The sequence below is a fragment of the Eupeodes corollae genome, chromosome 1 (assembly GCF_945859685.1).
Source record: "Eupeodes corollae chromosome 1, idEupCoro1.1, whole genome shotgun sequence".
Taxonomy (NCBI): domain Eukaryota; kingdom Metazoa; phylum Arthropoda; class Insecta; order Diptera; family Syrphidae; genus Eupeodes; species Eupeodes corollae.
Window position 1 is genome coordinate 19,382,517 of NC_079147.1, and position 27,670 is coordinate 19,410,186.

Consider the following 27,670-nt stretch of genomic DNA (forward strand, 5'->3'; position numbering starts at 1 on the left):
TGACAAAATCGCTTTGTTTCTTGGGACGTAACTATCAGACTCTATCAATTTGATTTGAACCTTACATAGATCAAAATAGCTGATATTTAATGTCATTTATTAAAAACTACCTAAGACAATTCCATCCCTGGCTTATTTCAGGTTGATATTTGTAACCAAAACTTCATTCTTACAAAATTAAAGGTTACTTGCTATAGGAAACCTGCCTACTTTCATTCTTCGATGTAATTACACCTATTACAATATAATTTTATCAAGTTTTTCGGAAACGTAATAAGCAATTATTATTACCTCATTTTTACCACATTGTCTTGAGAAAAAGAGTTAATTTATTACTTTCCTATAATTGATTATTAAACTCTTCTGTTTGAAAAAAAAACAAACAAACAAACTTGTAGTTAAGGTAGTAAGTAGGTAGTTAATTATTTAACTACTTAGAGTATCTACTTTTTTAGACAGGAAAGAAACTTATCTAACCTGATGTTGTTCTTTACAAAAAATTTAATTAAATTTGCATATCCATTACCACCTGCAATGATAAATATTTTATATTGGTGATTCTTTATATTAATGGCTTAATTTTATCATACATATTTTTTATGTTACTTGTACTAAGTAAGTTCATATGCTAGTACATTACCTACTGCGTCACAAATCTTTAAAAATGACGCAAATCAATAATTTCTTTATTCTTTGATTTTATCGAAACGAAGGTTGATAGACATGAATTAAATATGATTACATAAAGTTCTTAAGAATATCCGTAGTGGGTAGGTTAGGAAACATGGAAACATTACTTGCTGAATAGAACTTGTATTTTGTACTTAGATTAAACGTGTAGTTCCCAGCATTTCCTAGCGTAACTTGCTATGAACATTTTTTTAACTTGTTCGAGTTTACAGCTAAAAATCTATACTTTAAAGAATAAAGCCCCGGAAAAACTTAAGTGATCTCAGTGGAAAAAACTGATAACATGGTTTGCGTTGTGCAGAACAAGTCAAATGATAAAATTGACAACCTTGAGCATGAGTATTTTATTTGCCATAGGTATGACGTATAAGCAGTCAACATATTGGTAACAAATTTAAACAGATATGTACTTTAAGAGATTAATAACCTTCATAGTCAAGGAAAATAAGTTATTCACTTCGAAATTCTGAAAAAGCTGAGTTTTGGTGGCGAACTTTATTTTGTCCTTAAACCATGTTGCGAATCTAGAGTTAAAATGTAGCTTCCATATAGAAATCTTTCCAAAAACAAATTTAGCAAAGTATTTTAGTTGAGTGGTACGTAGCTCTAGCTTATATTTCATATTTTTGTTTCATAGTGTACATATTTGTGCTGTTAAAATTTAGCGAACTGATAAATTGCTCGCCATACAAGAAGGCTGTTGATACATCAAACTGCATGAGATACATCTGTTCACTTGCAGCAATGCTAAGAACTGATCTTATGGTTCCCAACTTTGCTGAGGTTCTAAAAGTTTGACTGTAATCAACACCTTCTCGCTGAGTAAATCCTTTTCCTACAAGCCATGCCTTATATCGATCAATAGTGCCATATGTCAATTGCCAAGTTTGGTTTTCTTTCAATGACTGGATTTTTCTTTCCATAGCTTTCTTCCATTCAAATTTTTCTTTACTGTTGATGGCTTCTCGAAAAGTTTCTGGAACTGTTGAAGAGTCTACAAAATCACATGCTGCTATTACAAAGTCTTCAAACTTCTGCGGTTTCTTGATAGTATTTAGATCTCTTAGAAATCTAACTTCGTATTTTGCTGTTTTATTGTGATCTTCTATTTCACTAACTGGGCTGGAACTGGAATTACTGTTTCTCCCTGTTTCGTACTCATCCGAATATATGCTACTCTCTAAATTAATAGTTCTTTTTTCATCTCTTATTTCTTCAACGTTTTCGGGATCTGCAAGATTTTCTTGACGTTCTTCCTGTTCCGAACTTGTTCGAACGATATCTCGGAAGGGAAGATTAACTGCATTTTCACATATAATCGCGTTTTTCCTGAAACTGCACATCTCTTGAAAGAACTAACTTGTTCTGATCTTGAATAAAGATTTGGTATCTTTCATTACCGTCATATCTCACAAGAAATCCTTTGACTGCTTTCTTGTCCATTTTCTGTCCCTTCTGAATGGGAATGTGGGTGTAACATGTGAATCCAATTATTCTCAAATGCTTTATCCTCGGCTTCTTCCCCATTCACAATTCGTACGGGCTTTTACCATCAACTATAGACTTTCCTGTCCTGTTCAAAATATAAATATGTAGCAGTGTTTGTCAGCTCCACCCCAATTGCGTCTGGAAAGTTAGCTTCACTGTTCAAATACTTAAAGGTTCTTGCCATTTCAACTATAGTTCGGTTTTCACGATTAAAACTACCGTTTTGCTCTGGCGTATAGGGTGCTGTAAGTCTCTGTGTGATACTATTTGATCGTAGGATTTGCTTAAATTCAGAGTTAATGAACTGACCAAGATTGTCACTCAGTAGTTCCTTGATGGGATCTCCTAACATCTTGACATTTGCAATCACTTCCTTCAGAACATCTTTAACTTTTGAATTGTGTGCTATTGCAAATCCGTATCGAAACTTCGTAAAACTATCCTTAAAAATGACAAGGTATCTCCTCTTCTTCTATGAGTCACTGAAAGGTCCACAAACGTCTGTAGACATCAGCTCACCAGGTGTTGTCGCTTTTCTTCTTGTTCCGAATGGAAGTCTATGAGCTTTACCGTATATACAAGGCTCACAAATATTTTCGTTGAGCATGACTTATTTCCAAATTCTTTCTCAATCATTTGTTTGGCGTGTTTTTTGTCTTGATGGCCCATCGCTAATGGTAAAGTTGAAGTGTTGAGTCTTCTCCAACGGCTACATTCAACTGCAAATTCTTTCTTTATTGGTTTGATTGCTGCCTTATAAAGAGAACCATTTACTTGACTGTTTCCAAATAAAACAATCTCTCCATTGATATCAAGCCAACTCCTTAGTGGTCGACTTGAAAACAATTCTCTGATTTCTGTCTTGAGCAGCTAATATGGAAAGTAAATTACGAGAATTAGAAGGTACATAATAAAAATCAGTAAATGTCACTTCTTTGTTATTGTGAGATGAAATAGCTCGAATGGTCCCTTTCCCAATAGCACTTGCACTAAGCATGTCCTTTCACAGCGGCTTGAATTTTGTGTGGACTGTCGAAATTTTCAAAATCAATGTACCAGTCTGAACAGTTGGTAACATGCCTTGTTGCACCGTTATTAACCCACCAATCCGTCGTCTTGAAATCAGTAGCAAAAACATCGTTACGTATGGACATGAGAGATGTGTTGGTGTCAGCAAAATTGTGTGTACTTTTGTTAAACATCTTATCTTTGGTTGGTCTTCCTTCAGATATCCATCGCCTACAATCTCGCACTCAATGTCCTTTTTCTTGCAAAAATTACAAATATCTTCTCTTTTATTTCTTGATGTTCTTGGTCTTGGTACGAGTAAGTTTTCTTGTTTTCTTGAATCATATTTAACAACTAGCGCCTCTTGAGCTGAGTTGTCTGTTGTACTGTTAACTCATCGAAAGTCTTGGCAATATATGTAAGACCTTACATACCAACATCATATCTGGAAGCATATTTTCACTCTTGGCTTTGAGTCTATTATTAAGTTCATTCCATAAACTCTTCAATTGTGCAATATGCGTGGAAACATCATTGCTTGTATTCCAGTTAAATGCAAAAATGTCGGTACACATTTTGAACATTTGATCCTTGGAAGTTGCTTCGAATTGCAAACGCAACGCTTCCCAAGAATCACGAGCTGTTTCTTGATCCATAATCTTCTGATAGAACTCATCAGTTACTGAGCTTGTGATCATGGACTTTGCATAGCTATTTGCTTCGGAAAGAAATTGTTCATTTCGCTTTGCTTCTTAACTGCTGCTTCTAAGGCTTCGGATTTCGTCAATATCCCGTCAATAACGTCTATTGCTCCTTCATGGTAATCGAGTAAATCCCTTATCTTCCGTTTCCATATTGGCCAATCTGCTTCACCAGCCAAAGGTTTAATATGTTTCGAAAAATCCATTAATAAAAAGAATAAAAAGATTTTACGTTTATAAAATTGAACAATTATCTTTGAGTTTATTTTTCAGACTTAAAAAAAAATTAAAAACCATATAAACTGAGCTTTGCTCAAAAACAAATTTGATTCGAAACTTAAAGTAACAAGTGCAGAAAGAAACAAGTATCAAATTAACATTAACTGAAAACTTGGTTTCAATAGTTTTCTCTTCGTTACTACGATTATTTCTTAAAATTAGGTAATATCGTTTTTGGTTCCTAAAATATTCGACTTGAAATAATTTTTTAACGTTATTTTATTTACAAACCTTTAAATAATTGATACATTTTATTGAAATCGCTAGCGTCATTGGTATCTGAGATATTTGGGATCAGCTAAAATTTGAACTGATTTTTTAAAATTAATTTCAGTTTTTATCTGTAATACAACTTTTATTTAAAGTCGAAATCTTTACTGGTTCTTGAAATTTAAGTGACAAAAATTTGTATCCCAAATGTAACGAAATACTGGAGTACGGACTCACGAACGTACGTACATACACATCACTCTAAAAATCTTTGATTTTTTGATAGGGACCTTAAAACATCTAGAAACGTACAAATTTTCAATTTCACAAATTTAAAGGATGACAATAACAAGCTATGTTAAGTTATTTGCGAAAACCTTTCTGGATCAACGCAAAAATATATATTTTGTATTGAAAGAAGACAAGTCAAAAATAATAAAGAACATTTCGTAAAAATGTAACTTGTAATTTATGAGCAAACTCAAATTTTCGTCTTTTTTCGTCATACAATGACTGAACAAAACGCCTAACGCAAAAAAACCTAATAGTCAAGTTTGAACTGAAATGAGTAAATGGTTTAGGCGGTAGGGGCGTGTTAGACTTACGTTTTGCTACAATAAACTCGTTTTACCTATTTATTGAGAAAGAATATTTTATGGGTAAGTTATAAAGACAATTATGCGAAGAAAGAGATATTTGGCTGCGTTTTGAAAGGAAATCGGCTCTTTAATTCTCATTTCCGAAAGTTGGTAGAACTGGCCAGGGCAGAACATTTACAAAAAAAGTGAATCACAATTTGCCTTTGATATTAGCCTCCACAACTACGGCAGTAAATACTGTACGGTATGCTTAACCTTGCTACAGGCTTTTCTATTATGGCTATATCTGGGTCCGCATAAAAGTTCGATAGAATGGTTTTTTTTATAAGTAGACCAGTTGGGAATCAACTTGTAAAAAGAGCAATTGAATCAGAAAGTCGAATATTATATAGCCAGTTTCAATTTAATCTGAGTAAAAATAACTATTTTAGCAATTCTTTAAGCTACAAAGATATTTCTTTAATTTTCAAAGCAAGGTGCGAAGTCTGATGTCTTAGCGGTAGACCATACCATGGGAATTTCAACCAGTTCTGTACACTCTGCAATTATAAATCCAAAGAAGACTGCTTCCATTTTATAAGCGTATGTCCAATTTTCAAATGCAAGCCATTCTCATATTTAAAAAAAATTCTCTCTCACTCTACAAGAGATAATTCTGATAATGGATGGACCAGGTTGGACAAATCTTGTCAACTTGTTGAAGGAAATTTGAAGATTCAGAAAATTTTTCTCAACGGACTGTTGCGCCGCCACCCAATTTGTTTGTAGACCATATATAATTCTGCCTATGATATAGATACAGAGTAGTAAAGCATGGTTAATTAGGCTAGTTTTATGAATTTATATGTCTAGTTTTAAGATAGTTTTAAGAATAAATTAATAAAAATGAATTTAAAAAAAAATATGATATAGATTGTTGCACCTGCTAAATTGATATAGATTGTTTGGTCAGTAAAATTGAGAAATGTTGCCCTTCATAGATCCAAGCGAAATTATAGATAAGTGTTCTGCCTGTATTTTGTTCATTGATTATTTTGTTAAAAAAATAAACTTTTAAGAAGTTTTTTTTTTTTTTAATAGTAAACACACACTCAAGGGGATATTACTACCCTTATTATGCAGAGGCACAGTGTGAGCACTAGGAAGAGGAGAGAGGGTTTAAAAGGAGATGTAGGTGCACATTGCTTTTGAATTCCTAAATATTTCAATGACTAGGAAAGACAGAGTGTTTTAAAGCATTCCACATTCGCGTAGTACGGCTAAAGAACGAATCTCTGTATTTGACAGTACGACCGAAGTTGGGCTCGAGGGTATACTGATGAGCATCCCTAGAAGCTCGAGTATTACGGTTGAACTGTTTAAGGGGAGGAATGCAACTGGCTATTTCACTAGACCATAAGCCGTTAAAATAACGGTAAAAAAGGGTCAGACAAGAGACCTTACGACGATGTTCAAGCGAAGTAAATGAGCTTATCATATTATCATCTATCAATTTAAATGCTCTACGTTCAAGAGGCTTAAGTAAGTTGCAGTAGGACCAGCCCCGAAATGGGAGTTATACTCAAGCTTTGGACGTATATAAGTCTTGTAGATAACAGCCAGATCAGAAGGGGTGAAATCTTTCTTGCATCGCCTAAGGAAACCCAAACACCTTGCGGCATTTTTGGCGACATCGCGTATGTGATCATACCACAAGAGGTGGTTGGTGACACACATACCGAGAATATCGAGGCGTTAAGTCTCATTGATGCAAGTGTCATTTATGCATAATGGCAATGGGGGTATATATCTCGCTTTAACGATACAAGGCAGCATTGGGTTTTCGAAGCATTAAATTCCACGCGGTTTTTTAATCCCCATTGAACAATGCTGTTTAGATCGGAATTTAATGAGCTTATCATATTTTGTTGTTGCAGTTCCACATCCGAAGAAGAGGGATGTGAGTCTGAAAACGAATATGAAAAGCTAAGAGTACTATCGTCAGCGAAACAATGTATTGGATTAGATGTTGCAGACAGAAGATCATTCATAAAAATGAGAAAGAGTGTTGGAGATAAAACAGAGCCCTGGGGCACACCAGCATTTATTTTATGGTTTTCAGGCTTGAATCCATCCAATACTACTTGTATTAAACGATCCGAAAGGTAATTACTAATCCAATGAAGCAGGGATTCGTGAAAACCTAAAGCACGCATTTTCGATAAGAGAGCCTGATGCCAAACCCTATCAAATGCTTTTGAAATATCAAGTGCAATAATCTTACTTTCTCCAAAACGATGTAAAGATTTGCTCCACTGTTCGGTGAGATGAACCATGAGATCACCAGTGGACCTATTGCTACGAAAGCCGTATTGCCGGTCATTAAGAAGCTTTCGATCTTCAAGATATTTTTTGGGAATATTCTGGACAAATGCCGTTTTCCATCCTCTCCGAGGAGTAGGACAGATGAAAAAGCTTACGCAGTGGTTTTGCCAGCGTTGAAGAACACCTCTTCAGAATAATAGCGGGGATACCATCCGGACCAGCGGATTTATGTGTGTTTAGATCTCTTAGGACTCTTGCCACAGTACGAGTGCGAAAAAAGATTGGTCGCATAGAATCACTAATTCGCTCAAGTACAGGCGGAGTCATAACACTCACTGGCAGCGTAGAATTGGCGGCGAACTGCCTAGCAAAGAGATTAGCTTTCTCTAAAGAGCTAACAAAAGGAGTGTCATTGACAACGAGCGTAGGAACCGAAGAAGAGGAAGAATTCCTCATGTTTTTTTACAAATCACCAACAATTTTTACTGCCTTTAGGACATTGCAGTATTTTTTGCCGTAAATTTTGGTCATGTAAAAATTTGGTCCGTCGAATATGGGCGTTGCAGGCCTTCCTGACTTGTTTGAACTTTTTCCGGCTTTCCTCAGTACGGTTAGCTTTATAGCAAAGGAAACAAAATACAAAATACTTCTTCAACTTGCGGTAACCCTCTGAAACTAAGTTTTCTAATAAATATTTTCCCATGCATAGTTAAAATATATATGGTAATTGAATAACTCCCTACCCAAAAATATGATTACTTATGCAAAAACTGCATTCTTCATACCCCTTCACCCCTTAAAATTTTTGTTCTATTCCAAAATAAGATTACTTTTTAGGCAGCATCTAATTTTCCTGGACTATGAGATTATTAATCCAATACACTTGTCCAATTAACTTAGTAAGTCACACTAAACAAACTTGTTTTAGTTTGAACTTTACTATGAGGGGTAATTAGTCAATGCGTTAACTGAAATAAACGTTAAGACACTGGCGCAAAATTTGAAGAAATTTCGTTAAATACTCAATTTTGCTAAACTATCATATCATCTAAATATCTGTTCTACATAAAATCACACAATAGTAACTTAGACTTTTAATAATTTTCTAAATTCATAAGTTTTTCGAGTTTCGGGTATTTAAAATTAATGCCCGTTTTCTAGATTAAGGTATGTTTGAAAAAGTGATTATTGCGCAACTATATTTTGACAGAAAAGCTATTAGAAATGTACGGGGTTTAGAATAGTGGTAAAATATCTACGCTACGCAGATTCAATGTTTTTTGTTTTTACCCAAGGATACTTCTAGAATATTAACAATAACCAAAACATGTTTATTTACGCTACTTGTGTTTCAGTTTCAGTCTCAAGGAAATGTAAGCAAAATATCTTATCATCTCAGTCATCAGTTTTAAATGTGCAAAAAACATATATACAACTTAGCTTGTCATATAGTATGTAGCTATAAAATTAAGCAAACAATAATATTAAACAAGTTTTATCACTTTTAATATACGTGATTATTGTAGGTAAGGTACCCTTCCAATATTTATCGTGGTTTTGGTTGCTTTTCGTTTTATTTTTTGTTAAGCTTAAACTAACAATTACAAAAAAAAAATAAAGTCAATATTTTGTCACTTTTAAATGTCATACAATTCTTTAAATTCTTTTGTTTTTATTAAATAATGTAAACATTCAATTTGGAACAAGAATTACTCATAACAAAAACCCTTTTTGTGTAATTTAATTATGACTAATTGTAAGTAAATAATGTTTCAGAAAAAACTTTCATATGAACAAAGCCTTAAGTTAATTTATTTGTTTGATGATTTACGTCGAAATTTACAAACTTTTCAATTAACTTATGGTATTTAAAAGAAAATATAAATTTGAAGACTTTTATAATTGTTTTTAAAAATGTAACTACTTTAAGATAACCATAAGGGCTTACTCAACGATCTAAAATTACTCGACTTTTTTAGATCATCATTAATAATACTTTTGATTAATAGTTGAATCTTATTCTTTTTTCCAAAAATCACTTGAAACAGAGTTCAGCGCCCTAAAGCCACTTACTAGACAGAATTAAAATCCGATCCTGGTTTAAGTTGCATTTATTATTTAATTTGTATGTAAACAAAAACAATTAAGACACTTTATGTCATTATTTGAAGTCTTAATGCAATGATAAAATCTCTAATTATTCTGTTGTATTTATTTGATTAGTGATAAATCACAACACTTTGTGATAAAATTCATTGAACTTCGCAAAAATATTATAATCATGATGCTTTAGAAAATTAATTACTTTATAAGGCATACACTCCACTTCAATGCGATTAGTCTTACATTTGTTTTTTAATTTTAAATCTTGGAAAATCGGATGATCTTATCAAATGTAGAGTTTTTGAAATGAATTGTTACAATATTCAAATCCCTAATTAATTACATTGTTTTTTTCTTTTCTTCACAATCTAAACAGTACTATATGAAAAGTCATTAATCCAAATTACGGGTTAGAATTTCTCCATCATATCCTATAAAAAAAGAGGCTGGGATGCGACCCACACTGATAACTTCCCATCCCGTTTGTCGATTTGTCTTGCTTAAAAGTTTGTCTATATGTACTCGTATCAATTTTTACCGAATTTGCGTACTATTTTTTGTAGATTTAATTTTTTATGAAAAAACGGACTGTTGGAAAATAATGAATATCGAAAACAATATTTTCTGTGAAATAAAATAATTTTGAAGTCAATATTTTGAATTTTTAAAAAACTATTTGAGTCGAAAGCAAATTAATACCAAGTTTTAGTATCGTTTTTTATTTAGAGTTCTATTTTTTGTAAAAAACTGTCAATTCGATTTTTTTTTCAAAATATTACCGAATGTTGAAAACAATATTTCTTATAAGATTAAATTAGTTTGAAGCCAATATTTAAAATTTTTGAAAAGATATTTGAGTCGAAAATCAATTTTTACCAACTTTTGTTAATTTTTTTTTAGGTTTTTAATTTTTTGTAAAAAACTATAAATTCGATTTTTTTTCAAAATTTTACTCAATGTTGACAACAATATTTTTTGAAAGATAAAGTAAATTTAAGCCAATATCTCAAAGTTTTGAAAAGATATTTGAGTCGAAAATCAATTTTTACCAACTTTTATACATTTTTTTTAGGTTTTTTATTTTTTGTACAAAAAATGTCAATTAGATTCTTCTCAAAATTTTATCAGATGTCAAAAACATTATTCTTCGTTGCACAAAATTGTTTTAGAGATGAAATCATATTTCAGTCGTAAAATTTTAGAGTTGACAAATTTTTATTGATTTATGAAAAAACCGTTATATTGATTTTTTTTCAAAAAATATGCCTGTTTGGTATCACGTTACAATATATTATATAAAATTTAATTCAAGTCTGTAGCTTTTTTGGTTCGTAAGATATTTAGGGTTAACCAACATTTTCAGCTTTTTTTCAAAATGCTATGGTAACAAACCACCCACGCAATTTTCTTGAGAGCCCTTTCTGCATCTTGCTGCCTTTTTATCTGTATAACAAAATTTGTTTGACATCGATATCTCTTCTTCTTGAGCTATGGACGACGAAAAAAACGTCGCGAACGTACGGACGTACGTACACACGCACGTTCAGACATCTTGCTAAAAATGTTTTATTTCGACTCTAGGGACCTTGAAACGTCGGGAAATGTCAAAATTTTCAATTTGACAAATCGAACCCATTACAATAACTTCCTATGGGAAGTTAAAAAAGAGGCTGGGATGCGACCCACACTGATAACTTCCCATCCCGTCTGTCGATTTGTCTTGCTTAAAAGTTTGCGTGCTATTTTTTGTAGATTTTATTTTTTATGAAAAAACGGACTTTTGCATTTTTATATAAAAATTACTGAATATCGAAAACAATATTTTCTGTGAAATAAAATAAGTTTGAAGACAATATTTTTAATTTTTAAAAAGCTATTTCAGTCGAAAGTAAATTTGTACCAAGTTTTAGTATTGTTTTTGTTTTTAGAGTTTTATTTTTTGTACAAAAACTGTCAATTCGATTTTTTTCAAAATTGTACTGAATGTTGAAAAACAATATTTTTTATAAGATAAAATTAGTTTGATGCCAATACCTACAATTTTTAAAAAGATATTTAAGTCGAACATCAATTTTTACCAACTTTTATTAATTTGTTTTTATATATTTTATTTTTTGTAAGAAAACTGTCAATTCGATTTTTCTCAACACTTTTCAGAATGTTAAAAACAATATTTCTTGTAGGTAAAATAAGATTTAAGCCCAAATTTCAAGTTTTTGCATATTTGAATGGATATTCAATTTTTACTAATCTTGATTATTTTTTTTTTATTTTTATTTTTTATAGAAAAACTGTCAATTCGATTTTTCTCAAAATTTTATCAGATGTCAAAAACACTATTCTTCGTTGCACAAAATTGTTTTGGAGATGAAATCATATTTTAGTCATAAAATTTTGGTAGTGACAATTTTTTTTCAGTTTTTTTTTCGATTTATAAAAAAAAAACGTTAAAATGGATTTTTTCCTCAGATGATGAAAATTATGTCTATTACGAACTCGTAGATAACACCTTCAATACCCTGCCAAAGTATGACCTTAAAATCATCCTTGGTGACAGCAACAAAATAGGTTGAGAGCCAATATTTAGGTATTAAATTGGCTCCCACAGCTTAATTGAGAACGCTATTGATAATTAACTAAGAGTCATAGAAATGCCAGGATCAAATAACTTATGTACCAGCAAGAAATGTATGGAAACGGTAATACTCTCAACCTCGTAGAAAGCGGACACGCGAAGTAGAATATAAGAGTGTCAGAAGTATTGAAAAAAAACTTCACAGACGAAAGAAGATAGCATGGGAAAAGAACATATCGTCTGTGATTTGGAAATAAACAGATAGGAAGGTCCGCACCAGGTGGGAAAGTTCTACCATTCCGTCCGAAACATGACACTTCATGTAGATCGAGCTAGCGTAAAAAAACCCGGGACTGCATATAAACAAAGTACATGGTGGCTTAGTCTCCGGGAAACGTTGAAACCCACAGTAATAGCTGTGATCGCGAATTCGAAGGGGTCCAATCATACACTAACCCTATTTAAATAGTAGCGATTGATCATAAAATAGAAGAAGAAAAATGCATTCGTCAGCTTAAAACCAACCGAACCTTCGATGTAAAAAGTCTTAACCAGAATTATTGGCCACTGAGGAAGGACAATTCCGGAGATATAACAATGAATTATATGAAACGAGCCAATTACCGGGAAAGGTGGAGAGCATGATAAACAAGACCCGGACTGGAACCTGGTTGTATTATCGATGACGAAGGCCAGGCCGGCCTGGTTTTCCTCTAATTTTGAGTAATATTTTGGCCAAAGTTAGAGTAATGATGGTTTTCATTTCGCCTACAGTTCCGAGATTATTTTCGTAAGCACTGTTTTTTGCGTAGCTATATATATATCTATCTAGCTCTATATATCTATCCAAGTCTTTACCTCATAATCTTTGTAGCAATTTGACATTGCCAAAATATAAAAATATGCGACCAGGAAAATTCTTACGCAACAAGGCAATGATTAGTGCTTTATGTGGCTTGCTGTCCACATATCGCCTTGTCCATCAGCTTCAATCGAAGCGGACTAAAAGAAGTTGTACAATAACTTCAATTGTTGCAAACGTCGCGTCGTAAAAGTTGCTACATTTGAATGACCACGTTTGAAGTTAGTTTTAATATTTTAAACGGCTTGTTCAATTTTCAAATAAGCTATTTATTAAATATGAAAAATGTAACTAATTTTTTGTACCGGATGCAGTCAACAGCATTTTTTGAACGTTTATTTTGACCAAGGCAACTAGTAAGTTTTTAAGTGTCATAAATTTCAAACTTGGTACTTTACTTCACTAACTTCTACCGTCAATTTATCGTACAAAAACTACTAATGACAATACATACAAATACAATGCATGTAATAACAATGTCTACAAAACATTTCTCAGGCAAGGAATATTATTTATTTCTTTTTCAATTTGACAAGGAACCCTACACTTAATATTAGATGGAATGTGTCAATTGAATTTTAATCCATGGCCAAGTTTCATTTTGACACAAGTAGACTTGACTTGATAGTAAGGAAGATTTTTCTAGGCTAACTTTCCAATACTAAACATTCTATTGCCTCAATTAGAAATTAGAAGACATTTTTTTAGGAGCTGACCAATCAGATACCAACAACTTGGATAACTTTCAAGTCATTTATGGGCAGGTTCGGACAACGTTAGGGACTTCATTTGCAGTCAACGGGATTCCTTGAACTTAAATTTTGACCAAGTCAACTAGTTACTTTTTAAGTGTCATTAATTTTAAACTTGGAACTTTACTTTACTAACCCTTACCTTTAGTTGATCGTGCAAAAACTACCAAAAACATAATTGTCTACAAAACACTTCTCTTGAAAGTTAGAATTCTATATTAATATTACTTATTCCTTATCTAATTTGACAAGAAACTCTTTCAAATAAAACGTCAAATAGAAGTGTGCAGAAAATAAATAAATAGCGAAGTAATAAAGTTCATCTTTAAATTAGATGAAAAATATAATGAATTGTAACTTTGAAATAAGTTAACTTAACTTCATAGTTAGGGAGATTTTGTTTGACTAACTTTCCAGGTAACTTTCCAATGAAGGTAATTGGAAGGTAATTTTTTGGCATGTTACCAATGGACTTGCTTTACTTTCAAGTCCCTTATATCACCTAAACCTGCCCTATGTCGTGTGGACCTGCCCAATGACACTTTAAATTACAGCTGAGTTTGACTGATGTCCAATGTGCTACCAACTTAAAAACTGGAAATAAAGCTGAAATTGTATTTTATTTTGTTGGTTTGGCGAATTCAAATAATATAAACTGTATTTAGAGAAAAACTTAGAATGAAAATTAGAAATTATACAAAACAAACTTCGATTTGTTACAGTAAAATTATAGCAAAGTAGATATTCTAATACCGCCTCTTAATTTTATCAGTTATCAAATTAGTAACAAACAAACAAGATTATTAAAGCTAAACATTCTAAAACTCAATAAATTAATATTTACAATTAAAAAAAAAAATTCGTTTAAATTAAAGTAGTCGGAAAAATTAGTTAATATAGTCAAATTAATTAAGATTTAAATTTAAGCGATGCTTTTGAAAAAGAATTTTTGCAAGACCCTTTGTCATTATATCAGCAACTTGATTGTTAGTAGAGATGTATTTGAGTTTGATTTCTTTATTTACAATAGATTCTCGAATGAAGTTGTATTTCACATCAATATGTTTCATTCTTTTATGATCACGTGATTCTTCAGCTACCTTGATGCACGCTTGATTGTCTTCAAATATTGTTGTTGGTGAATTGCAAGGATGTCCAATTTCTTTTAAAAGACAGCGCAACCATACATTTTGCTAATGCCAAATACTCAGCTTCAGTTGATGACAGGCTAATAGTTGGTTGCTTTTGTGATAACCAACTTACTGTATCCCCAAAGACCTTGAATACATATCCCGATGTTGATTTGCGATCGTTCTTATCACCAGCCCAGTCAGAATCGGCGTATCCAGTTAAAATATCAGCCTCAGAATCACGACGATAAACCATTTTCATATCAGATGTTCCCTGTATGTACCTTAAAATACGTTTTGCATACATACATAAAGTGTTCATCTTTAAAGCAGTTTTGAAATCTACTAAAATAGTTTGTCGATGCACATAAATCTGGTCGAGTTGTTTGAGTAGCATATGTTAAGCATCCAATGAGTTCTCTATATGGCTGACTAGATAAATTATTGCCATCATCATTTTGCAAATGTAATCCATTTTCGATTGGTGTTGCAGCCGTTTTGCAGATATTCATATCAAATTTCTTCAAAATATTTTTCAAGTAATTTGACTGGCTTAATTGAATTGAATAATCATTTAAATTTCTTTCAATAGAAATTCCAAGAAACGAATTGATTTTACCAAGATCCGTCATCTCAAATTCTTTTGACAATTCAGCTTTAATTACATTTATCATTTTTGTACTGTTTGAAATTATTGCTAAATCGTCGACGTATAAGAGTATGTAACAGACAATACCATTTTCAATTTTCATGTACAAACATTGATCTGATTGACAACGATTAAAACCAATTTTAAGAATGAATTGATTAAAGCACTCATTCCACATCCGTGATGCTTGCTTTAACCCATAAAGCGATTTGTTTAATTTGCAAACCATAGATTTATCTTTCACAAATCCTTCTGGTTGTGTCATGTAGATGTCTTCCTTTAAATTTCCATTTAAAAAAGCACATTTAACGTCCATCTGATGTATATCGTATCCAAAATGGTTAGCAATGGACAATAAAATACGGAAGGTGGTCAATTTGGCTGTTGGTGAATATGTTTCGTTGTAATCGAAACCTTTTTCCTGTGTGAACCCACGAGCAACAAGTCTGGCTTTATACTTGTCGATGTCACCATTTGACTTATATTTCAACTTGAAAACCCATTTACAAGTGACAGCCTTTCGACCAGTGGGTAACTTACACAAAGACCAAGTACGATTCTTCAACAACGAATAATATTCATCATTAATAGCCTTTTCCCATTTTGGCCAATCAACAGGGTTCCTTGCATCATTCATCGTGACCGGATCATTCTGTACAAATTCCTCAGCAGAAAGTGCAAAGTTTGCAGACCATGCAGCACATCCATATCGATCTGGTTTATTTTTCTCACGAACACTGCGACGCAAATCATTGTTGTTATCAACACTATTTGAAGCACTGTGGACATTGTCACTGATGTTACCGATGCTTTCCAAATTTGCACCGTGGATTTCTTGTTCACATTTTTCATCGATGTCATAATTAGCTACCTCTGAATCAAATATGTTGATATAATTCAAACGATCAAAAATTGATTTTTCATTGAACGTCACATTACGACCCATGACAAGCTTGTCACCTTCGATGTCCCAAAGACGATACATCTGTGAAGACGAACCATATCCAAGCATGTAACATTTAAGTGATTTTGCATCTAACTTCGTACGATTTTCTGTTGGTACATAGTTGTAACAAATCGACCCAAAAACACGAAGATGAGATAAATCTGGCTTTTTACCATACCAAATTTCAGCGGGTGTTTTATTTGCAAATTGTTTGCCAACAGCACTAGTTGGTGAGCGATTTTTAACATAATTTGCATGTAAAACTGCTTCGCTCCAAAATCGACGACTCAATCCACTCGACAAAAGCATAGTCCTTGCTTTTTCAACTACTGTGCGATTGAAACGTTCAGATACCGCATTCATTTCCGGATTGTATGGCACGGTGTAATTCAGTCGAATACCTTTATTGACACAAAAAGATTTAAATTCGTTTGAGCAATACTCACCGCCATTATCCAAATGCAATTTCGAAATTTTTAGCCTATGTTGTGCTTCAGCCATAGCAACATATTGTTGAAATTTTTCGAAAACTTTACTTCTCTTCTTCATGAAATATACCATGGATGCACGTTAAAAATCATCAGTAAAAGCAAAAAAAGAATCTGGAACCATCATGTGCCACTTCATTCATTGGACCGCTGACATCTGTATGGATGAGCTCCAAAATACGTTCAGATCGGATTTCCTTTCGTGGTGGATATGGTAAACGCGTCTGTTTACCAAGCACACACGATTCACAAAATTTGTCAGCACTATTTATACCTAATTCTACCAATCCAGTTGCCATGTTTTGATTCACCATCTTCTTCATATCATTAACATTCAAATGAGCTAAACGAAAATGCCATAACGTTTGCGAAGCTTTGCTCAATTTTTCCGCACCAGCAATTCCAGCATACACACTTCGTTCAACATAAAAAGTGACGAGCGGCGAACATATTTTGACCATTTTTGGAGATAAGGGCATCAACACCATTAAAGGTGATCTTGTAGCCTTTGTCAGTTAATTGACGAATTGACATCAAATTACATTTTAGATTCTTAACAAACAAGACTTTTTGAATAGTTTTTGTTGAATTATCTCCATTAAAGAAAGTCTTGACCGAAATGTCGCCTTGCTGGTTTGCTACCAAGGAATCACCTGCTTTTGCTGTTGAAATATTTATTGGCTCGATTGTATGTATATTGTTGAAAAAAACTTTATTATTAACAATATGATGGGCAGCACCCGAATCAAGAACAAAATTAATTTCTTCAAAGCCCTCATTACTATTTCTTGACGATTCACTTATACAGCTAGACGAAATTTCATTGTTGTTCACTATCGCCTTTCTCTTTGATAACATTTGTTCTTCACAAAGTAAGAATTCAGGATCTTCATTTTTTCTTGCACAATTTTCACCTGCAGTTTTCTTACCATACGAATCAATTTTCTTCGACAAATTAACTTTACATTTCGATTTGATGTGGCATGGCTTTTTGCATCTGTGACAAATTATTTTCGAACGGTCTGCTTGCATAGCCATTGAGTCGCTTGATTTTATGGTACGCCTACAACTACTAGCTGCACGCTTTCCACATTCATCCAAAAGACGACTTTTAACGAATTCAATCGTTAATTTAGTTGTATCCATCGTTTCCAGTGCGGTAATTAAGCCATCAAAAGATTTTGGTAAAGTTAAAATCAAATGACATTCCACATCCGGCTCTTCTAATGTTGCACCAATCGATTTCAACTCACGCACTACATGATCAAACTGAAGAAAATATTCATTGATTTCATCTCCATCTTTGTATCGCATCGTCAATAATTCTTTGCGCAGAAGTAATTGGCCAGCAACACTCTTGCGTTCAAATACACCAATCAATGTATCATATATTTCCTTTGCGAAAATTTTGTCTTTGATATATTCCAATTGAGAATCACCAATACATTGAACTAAGATGGATTTGCATTTCTTCTCTTCAGATTTCAACGATTCTTTGGCCTTGATACTATTTTCATCAGCAGGAACATCCTCCAACAACGATTGCAATGTATTTGCTAGAAACTTCTCCAAACCTTTTTCTTCCAGCAAAATTTTCCATATTGTTTTATAATAAAGAAACACCGATTCAATGCGCCCAATTCAATAAACGCGTGCGATTTTTATTTAAATAAAATCTTCCTTTAACGCAAACAAAAATTTAAATTTTTTTTATTGAATTTTCTCCTGGGCCCATAACCTGTTGGTTTGGAGAATTCAAATAATATAAACTTTATTTAGAGAAAAACTTAGAATGAAAATTAGAAATTATACAAAACAAACTTCGATTTGTTACAGTAAAATTATAGCAAAGTAGATATTCTAATATATTTTACTTCTAGAGCTTTGCTTTAAAAAGCTTGATGAGATTTTTTGTTTATTAAAGTAGTGGGCAAACGCGGCTTACGGTAGTGAATGAATTATGTCTTTCCTAAAATTGTATTTTTATAGATCGTCATATTGTGATGATGGCACCTATTATAATAACGATCAACCAGGTTTTGTAGGTGGGGACGAAAATTTAACTTGTTTTAAAGTTTCTATAATCTTTAGTTCGAACCCGACTTCGAAATCAACGCACGTTTTGAGATACAACCCTTTTATAATTCGAAAAAAAAAATTATAATGACCCGATGCTATAAAAACATCGAGTGTAGCTTCGGCTGTGTGGCACGTAGCGCCGGCCGTCCTGTTGAAACCAAATGTTGACAATATCCTTCTCTTTAATTTTGAACAAAAATTCTTTCAACAGACCCAATAACGACTGTAACGGCTACTCCTTGCTCATTTTCGAAGAAAAATGGCCCAATTATTATTCTGGACCAAAATTCCTACCAAACAGTGACTCGTTTTGGGTGTATCGGCTTTTCAATGTATTCATGTGGGTTTTCTGTTCCCCAAATGCGACAATTTTGCTTGTTTTCATACCTGCCAAGTTCAAAAATTCAGTAATATTCGTGATGATTTTCCATCGCTATAATCCCTTACTTCAATATTCCATTTACAAGTTTTCAGTATGTTACTTAATTTTTAAAAATCCTCATAAGTTGTAGGAATTCACCTGCCTTAGAAGACAGCTAGAAGCATTTAAGCCCAAACTGGTTTTTAACAGAAAAACGCTAGTTCTGTCTTAGGTTATAACATAAAGATTTCGAAAACTGTCAAAATCTTGTCAACAATTGTCAAAGTCAAAGAAATAAATCAATCTTTTTAAAAAAATTTCCGAGTAAAATTAGGATTCAACCTTAGGAATTAGAGTGTTAATGGGTATATACCTACCTAGTTGAAATATGCAGGTCTTAAGTAAATTAAGTTATTAAAATTATTTAAGTGAATTGCACAAAGATACAAAGATTATCAGCTTGTTTATAAAATATGTACATAAATGCATACATATGTAGGTAAAATAAAAACATCAAAGTAATTTAAGTTGAGATAGGACTTTAATGAACTTTTATAATCTGAAATGAAGATTTATACAACGAAGTGTTTTATTTGTTTCTAATTGGTTGACTTGGGAGTAATTCTTTTTTTATTGTTTCAATTTCAAGGTTAATACACACAAATTTTGGTCAAGAACAAAAATACCTACGTACAAATTCAAAATAAAACTGAATAAAAAGAATTTGAAAATACTTAAGCTACACAAATCAAAGTTCAATAATTTGAGGTATTCCTAACAATTGATATAAATTATATTAAAGATTTAATTTTTTTTAACTTTTTCTTCTGGGATGGCAAGAATAAAAATTCCCCTAAGTTGAGTAAATCTGAGATATCTCATGTTTTTGTTTGCGGTTTTAGGGTTAAAGCCACATTCTTTAGTCATGAAATTTCTGAATATTTATTTATTATTTTTAACCAGTTAATCTAAAAATAGATTTAAGAAAATATTTTATGGATTAATCAAGGTCAGAATTTGACCGTTAAATGAAATTAAACAATTTTTTTAATACTACTTTTTATGACCTTTAAGTAAGAACAACTTATGTTAGCTTTGTGATCTTACATTCGGGGTATTTCAACGATGCAAAGATTATTAAGGATTTTCAAATGATAGACATGTGCATTCAAGGGTACACAAGCGTCCACAGGTTTTTTCTCAAAACCCACCTCTGTCTATCAACTCCTACTATCACCTCCCGGGGGGAACATCGGGTGCCTAGTACCTCAACTGGAGATTGGGTTCCAACTCCAGTGGAGAGTTGTTGGGGGCAACAAACGAGAGAGGTGGGGACAGGTGTTTCCACTAAAGCACCTCTCCTTATCCAGACGGCAGCGGAGGAATTCCCGAGATGGAATCAACGGTGGCGTCTATAGTTTCAGTAAGGTTGAACTACTTAGTGAACACCTTATAGGGCTTCTTCCACATATTCGGAGCCCAGGCCTGTAAGGAGCGGTTTATCCGGCTCCCCTTCCTTAGAGGTATACTAAGGATCTGGCCCTCCAGGTTGGGGGTTGTGCCGTCGGGGTGACTTCCTGGCCACGTAAAAAATACCTTTAGTTGCGAAGCACCAACAAGCCTCGGATACGGACTGATTCACTGTTGACAACCCAAGCAAACGAAATAAGGACAACGAATTTCGGATATGCACGTGGAATGTTAGGTCCTCATCAAGGCTAAATTCATAAACATAAGCCTAATATGCGCGCATACCCCAACAGAGGAGAAAGATGAAGACACCAAAGACATATTCTTCTAGCTATTGGACAAGACATATGAGCAGTGCCCTGGCTATGACATTAAAATTGTCTTAGGAGATTTGAATGCCAAGCTAGGAAGAGAAGACATCTTTGGTGGCATAATCGGGAGATACAGCTTGCACGACACCACCTCCAACAACGGATTCAGGCTGGTCGGTTTCGCTGCGGGTCGAGATGTTCTGGTAGCTAGTACGCAGTTCACACATCTTAATATCCTCAAGGCGACATAGAAATCTCCTGATCAATCAACCGTCAACCAGATTGACCACATTGCGATCGACGCACGACACTTCTCCAATATACAGGATATCCGAACATTCTGAGAGGCCAACATTGACTCGGACCACTACCTCGTTGTAGCCAAGGTACGGCTACGGATATCCCGATCCAAGCCAAAACAAGGAAGTACTGTGAGAGGATTCGACGTTAGACAGCTACAATCGCAAGAGACTGCCATGTCCTTTTCCGATCGAGTCTCTAATAACCTCTTAAGGAGTCCTACGCTGCCTGCATTAAGCATTGAAAACCATTGGCAACATTGCCTTGCAGCCATCAGAGATGCCGCCTCTGAAGTGCTAGGTTTCACGCGGCTACCACAGCAAAACCCCTGGTTTGACGACGAATGCCGGCAAGGCTCGCGAGCTCTACGAGCAGAAGAGGAGAGAGGAACACCGGCTTCTTAGATGGAAAAAAAGAGAGCATGAGAAGCGCCACGAACCGAAGCTTGTAAAGACGATCAGGGTAACATCGTAGTAGAACCGCAGTTGAGAGTATGAAAAGATCACTTCTCTAAATTATTAACGGTGATGACGAACCGAATTCCGCTGTAAGGGAGATAGAACCACTCAACCTCGGCGAGGCGACGCAGATCAACAATTCCGCCTACCCGACCTTGACGAAGTGAAGATAGCTATATCTAAACTTAAGTCAAACAAAGCTGCTGGAGCTGACGGCATCGCTGCCGAACTATTTAAAGCAGCAGGCGATGACTTGGTACGGAGCATGCACCAACTCATCTGCAAAATATGGTCGGAAGAAAGCATGCCCTATGAGTGGAATCTCAGCATAGTGTGCCCGATACATAAGAAAGGAGACCTTCTAAACTGTGCCAACTACAGAGGCATCAGTCTCCTTAACATTGCGTATGAGACCCTCTCTGCCGTATTATGTGAACGTCTGAAGCCATTCGTCAACAACCTGATTGGTCATTATCAGTGTGGCTTCAGACCAGGAAAGTCCACTATCGACCAAATATTCACACTACGGCAAATCTTGGAAAAAATCCAGGAGCTTCAAATCGATACCCACCATCTTTTTATTGATTTTAAAGCCGCGTATGAAAGCATCCATAGGGTACAGCTCTACAGAGTAATGTCTAGTTTTGGCAACCCTGTCAAACTTATCCGTTTGGGCAGAATGACGATGGAGAATGCACGCTGCTCTATCAAGGTCGGAAAAGATCTTACAGATGCATTTGATGTCAAAAAAAGTTTTAGACAAGGCGATGCACTGTTGCACTGTCATGCGACTTCTTCAACATCGTTCTGGAAAGAATTGTGCAAAACCCAACCGTCAACACTAGAGACACAATCTTCCAAAGGTCCATCCAATTACTCGGATACGCAGATGATATTGACATAATTGGAAGATCAAAGCGTGTGGGTTTAGTGGTCAATGAGGGCAAGACCAAGTATATGCTGTCATCAAAAAAGGACACTGAACATCGACGTCTTGGGCAAAACGCCACCATGGACAGCTATAGCTTTGAGGTAGTTAAGGACTTTGTCTACCTAGGCACCGCTATTAACACAGACAACGACACCAGCGCTGAAATCCAACGAAGAATAACTCTTGCAAATCGCTGCTTCCTTGGACTTAGAAGACAATTGAGAAGTAAAGTCCTCTCTCGAGCATCTTAATCTTAAATCACCATCTATGAGACACTCATCATCCGGGTTCTCATTTATGGACCCTGTCAAAGAAAGATGAGAGCGTCTTAGGATGCTTCGACAGAAAAATTCTTCGGGTGATTTTTGGTCCCGTACGCATAGATGGAGAATGGAGGAGAAGATATAACGACCAACTGTACGGACTGTACAGCGACACTGACCTAGTTAGCAGAATTAAAGTCCAACGGCTAAGATGGCTAGGTCATGTAGAGCGGATGGACATCAACGCTCCAGGAATGTCTTCGAGTCCAATCCCGAGGAACGGCGCAGCAGAGGAAGACCGCGACTCAGGTGGCGCACCCAGGTGGGAGGGGACCTCAACCAACTTGGCGTGCGAAACTGGAGACAGCTAGCTAGGGACCGAGCTGGCTGGAGACGCATGTTGGTTGAGACCCAGGTCCGCCCCGGACTGTAGCGCACCTTAAGTAAGTAAGTAAAGATTATTAAGAGCAAAAAAGCTCGAACTGAGACCTTAAATGTTAAATATTAAAAAAGCTCTAGAACTTAAACGAATCATTGCAAAATATAGTCCCAAACTGTACCACTCTAGGTACAATACAATAATTCTTAACTGATGTCCACTGCAGGACGACTTACTTATTGTTTAAAAATTAAAAAAATGAAACATGATTTATTCTTTAAATAGCAATTTATATTTCATTTTTTATTCTTTTTTTATACATTTCTACAAATATGTTTGATATTTCTATTTTTAATACAATGTATCATGTGTTTTAATAAAATATTTATAATAATCAATAATGGTACATATTCATTAATAAGTATTAATATTTCTAACAAAGAAAACAATGTTTCCTTCTTCCATCATCATTGCTTAAGCTTAACCAGCAAACTTCTATGAATGATTTATAGAAATCTGTGTTTTTATGTTTTCACTAAGATTTTGTAAATTTTCGTGTTTTTGTTTGTTTTGATTTTTTCATTAACAGTTTGATTTCAAACGAATTTTACATTATTTTGAAAAAAGTACAAAAATGGTTTGTTTTTTAGTATAGGAAACTTGTTTGAAAACAAATCTGTTGTAAATAATAATTATTTGAATTACGCACGGATCAAAGGCAGTGCTAGAAAAAAATACTTAATAAACAAAATAGAAACATAAGTAGTGCATTATGAATAGTTTAAAAATTAGTAAAGAAATTAAACAAAAAAAAAAGAAAATGTATAATGAGCTTTGAAAAGTTGTAGTAATCAATTCAAATATTATAGAAAATAAAACAACAAAAACGATGCTTCTGCATCTGCAGTGGGATGCAACAAATTAATCTTCTAGCGTTACATTACGGAAGAGATAAGACATCGATTCCTTGTTATGAATTCTGCGAATCGCCTCGGCTATCAAAATTGAAATGTCAATTGTTTTGATCTTGTGGCATTGTAATTTTTGGATCTCATGTGGTATGGTATTTGTTACAACAACCTGAGGATGAAAGACAAAAGTTGTTTAATTATGAGTTTTGAAAATTGAATTAATTTATTTGTAATAATTTACCTCATCAATGGGCGATTCATCAATCAATCGAGGAGCATCAGAACTCAGCAAGCCATGTGTTGCAAGGACGTATATTTTACATGCTCCATTCTCTTTTAGAACTTCTGCTGCAGCAACAAAAGATTGGACATCATCGATAAGGTCATCCTAGTTCAAATAAAAAAGATTGTGTTATTCACATGATACAATCCAGATAAGTGCATAACATATTTTCTAATGGCCTTTAGTTTAAAGATCATAAAAATAAACAAATATTGATGTCACTTTGATCCTATTTGTTCTATTCTCAAGATGTGAGCAATGAACCTGAGCAGATCACGTAAATAAAAATAACACAGCTTTGATATTATATAATTTGATAAGACAATTTCGACTTTTATCTTCTAGATACCTCTCGTGATAATAATTTATAGGAGGATTTTGTTTTTATTCAAATAAAACAAATTTGTGTCTTCTTTGTTTTTAGCATTATTAATTATTATTAAGATTGGTCTATACAAAAAAAGTTGTTAGCCAATCAGAGATACGAAAAAAGATAAACACATTTAATGTCAGCAATTTTAAGAAATAACATTAATCTTTCTTAAAAGACTCCGAATGTTCATAGCAAACAAAGGTTAATAGACGTTAAAGATTTGATGCCTGATCGAGTGCTATGATTACCTAAGATCCAAGCGGTTTCTTTATAAAATTAATTTAAATTAATAAAATTGAATGTCAAATAAAATATTTATCAGCTTTTTAAAGCCTTGTTGATATTTTTGTATGTGATGAAAAAAGGTTACCGAAAATACAATAGTGTCTGTGATATTTTGAGACTAGAATGAGGATTGATTTTCAAAAATCCAGGTAAATTTAATTGGTTATATATTTACAAGAATAAATTGAGAAACGGTTGTTTTTTTTGTTATTGTCTGGAATGTTGTGTATCACCAAAAAGTGGGTTTTACAATGTGTATCCTTCCCAAATTTTGTGTATATTTATCACACAGTGTGAGGAAAAAAATGGAAGGATTAGAAACATTGTGTTTGAATTTGTGAGTATTACAACGAAAGAAAGAAATAACTTGGTGAAGCATTGCACATTCGCGTTGTACGGCTAAAGATCGAATTGTTGTACTTCATAGTACAGAGAAAGTTGGGTTTTAGGGTAAAATGATGGTCACTCTTAGAAACTTGAGAACTACTGTCAAACTGTTTAAAGTGTGGAATTCAATTGAATCTTTTACAAGAAACTTAACGAAGGTATTTGCGTGACGTATGACCATGTGTGATGTATGACCATGCATTTAAAAAGCTTATCTTTGAAAACAGTTCTAAAGGCTTAAGTTTTTTAAGTAAGTTTTTTTAAATACGAGGGTTGCTACTTATATTTCTAGCCTAGGTAACAGTAAGTGTTGCCAGACGCCATCTGACATTTTCAACGGAAAGTTTGACATTTTTAACCATAACCTTCTAGAAAGCATGTTTCATTTAAGTGCGATTTCAATCATGGTCGTCGTTCGCTCCAGGATGGATTCCGTGAAGGTCGTCCAAAATATCGATGCTGTACATGAACTGATAAAACAAGATCGATATGTTACATATCGTGAGATAGAGTCATCTTTGAGCTTTAGTATGACTAGCATCAATAAGATATAACATGAACATTTGGCTGTGAAAAAGATTTGTTCGCGTTGGATCCCGCATAATCTGACAAGCGCTCAAAAGAAGATTTGTGTCGATTGGTGCAAGGAAATGGTGAAAAATACGGTCAAATGTGCATAAAATGTTGTGTATAATATCTACACAGATCACGAATCATGGATGTAGCCGTATGAGCCCGAAACAAAACAGCAATCGACTGTATGGGTCTTCGAAGATGAGCCAAATCCAACAAAAGTTGTTCGTGAAAGAAGCACATCGAAGCAAAGGGTTGCCCGTTTCCTCAGCATTACCGGTCACGTGGCGACAGTAGTGTAGCCCAACGTAAGTCGGTTAATTTTGAATGGTATACGACAATTTGTTTGCCAGAAGTCATCGGACAAATTAGAAAAAAGCAGAAGAAAAGGCGAATCATTCTTCGTAATGACAATGCAAGCTCTCACAGATCGAATTAATGGGTTACCGTCGTACAGTCCTGATTTGGCACCCAATGACTTCTGTTTATTCCCTCACATTAAAAAAAATGCGCGGATACCGTTTTTCGACCCCTGAAGAAGCCGTTGATGCATTCAAAAACTATGTTTTGGAGGTACCTCAATCGGAGTGGAAAAAGTGCTACGAAAATTGGTTGGAATGGAGAATATTTTTAAAAATAATAAAACCAATCTTTGTTTTTTTTTTTTCATTATTAAGCCAGAAACATAAGTAGCAACCCTCGTACAGCAATAGGGGTTGGAGTTTTTCTTAGATCAAAAAGAGAGAAATATTCCATGCATCTTCACAGAAAATCCATCTTGCTGCTTTTTTGGCAATTTCTTGGTTTTCATAGCTGATAGTGACCTGGTGATATGTCTTGCTTTAGAGATGCTTGACAGCATTAGGTTTTGAGAGCATTAAGAACGCGGTTTAATATTTCCTATTGTAAATTGATGTGTAGAAAAGACTTAAGTGAGATTTTCCTAGTTCGTTGGTGAAGAGAAGGGATGTGAGTTTGCAAACGAACATGAAAAGCTTATGTTAGCGTAAACTTTAATTGGATTAGAAGTTGCAGAAAGATTATTTGTACCATTTCTTCATTTGTATGCGAAAGAGGATCGAAGACAAACTGGAGCCCTGATGTACCCCAGCATTTATAGTTTTTTTTTCAATAAAACTTGTATTGCACGATTAGAAAGAAAACTTTAAATTCAATGAAACAGGAATACATCGACAATGAAAGCACGTATTTTCGATTAGAGAGCAGATTCTGTTAGGTTATGTTAATGAGCTGGTGATTGACGACGTTATCGCCGCATTTAGATCATTGTAGATCCATTGTGATACTCTGAAATATTTAACTTACCTAAAATAAAAAAATAATAATTAAAACCTATGATATTGTAATAGTCTTTTACAGGCTTTGGTAATGCTTAAAGCTTAAGATTACTGAGTCTATGCACCATTGTTTACTGATTGAAAAATCCTTGCCAGCTCATCAGCTCTCTCGTCTAGGAAATCTTAAGGAATAGCAACATTCAGTTTGTCAGAAAACTACTACA

The 27,670-nt window shown here is 34.0% G+C and overlaps 1 protein-coding gene across 8 annotated transcripts in view; it reads right to left on the bottom strand.

Moving 5' to 3' along the window:
- Window positions 1–23,605: 23,605 nt before the first annotated feature.
- LOC129954079 (phosphoribosyl pyrophosphate synthase-associated protein 2) overlaps window positions 23,606–27,670 on the bottom strand; it is a 42,355-nt gene continuing 38,290 nt past the window's right edge. For all 8 annotated transcript variants that reach the window (XM_056067736.1, XM_056067741.1, XM_056067735.1 and 5 more), the window contains 2 exons: window positions 24,489–24,635; window positions 23,606–24,416 (listed from right to left, as the gene is read on the bottom strand). In XM_056067736.1, the coding sequence (XP_055923711.1) occupies window positions 24,258–24,416; window positions 24,489–24,635 (306 nt within the window). In that variant the 3' untranslated portion in view covers window positions 23,606–24,257. The remainder of the gene's footprint in view (window positions 24,417–24,488; window positions 24,636–27,670) is intronic.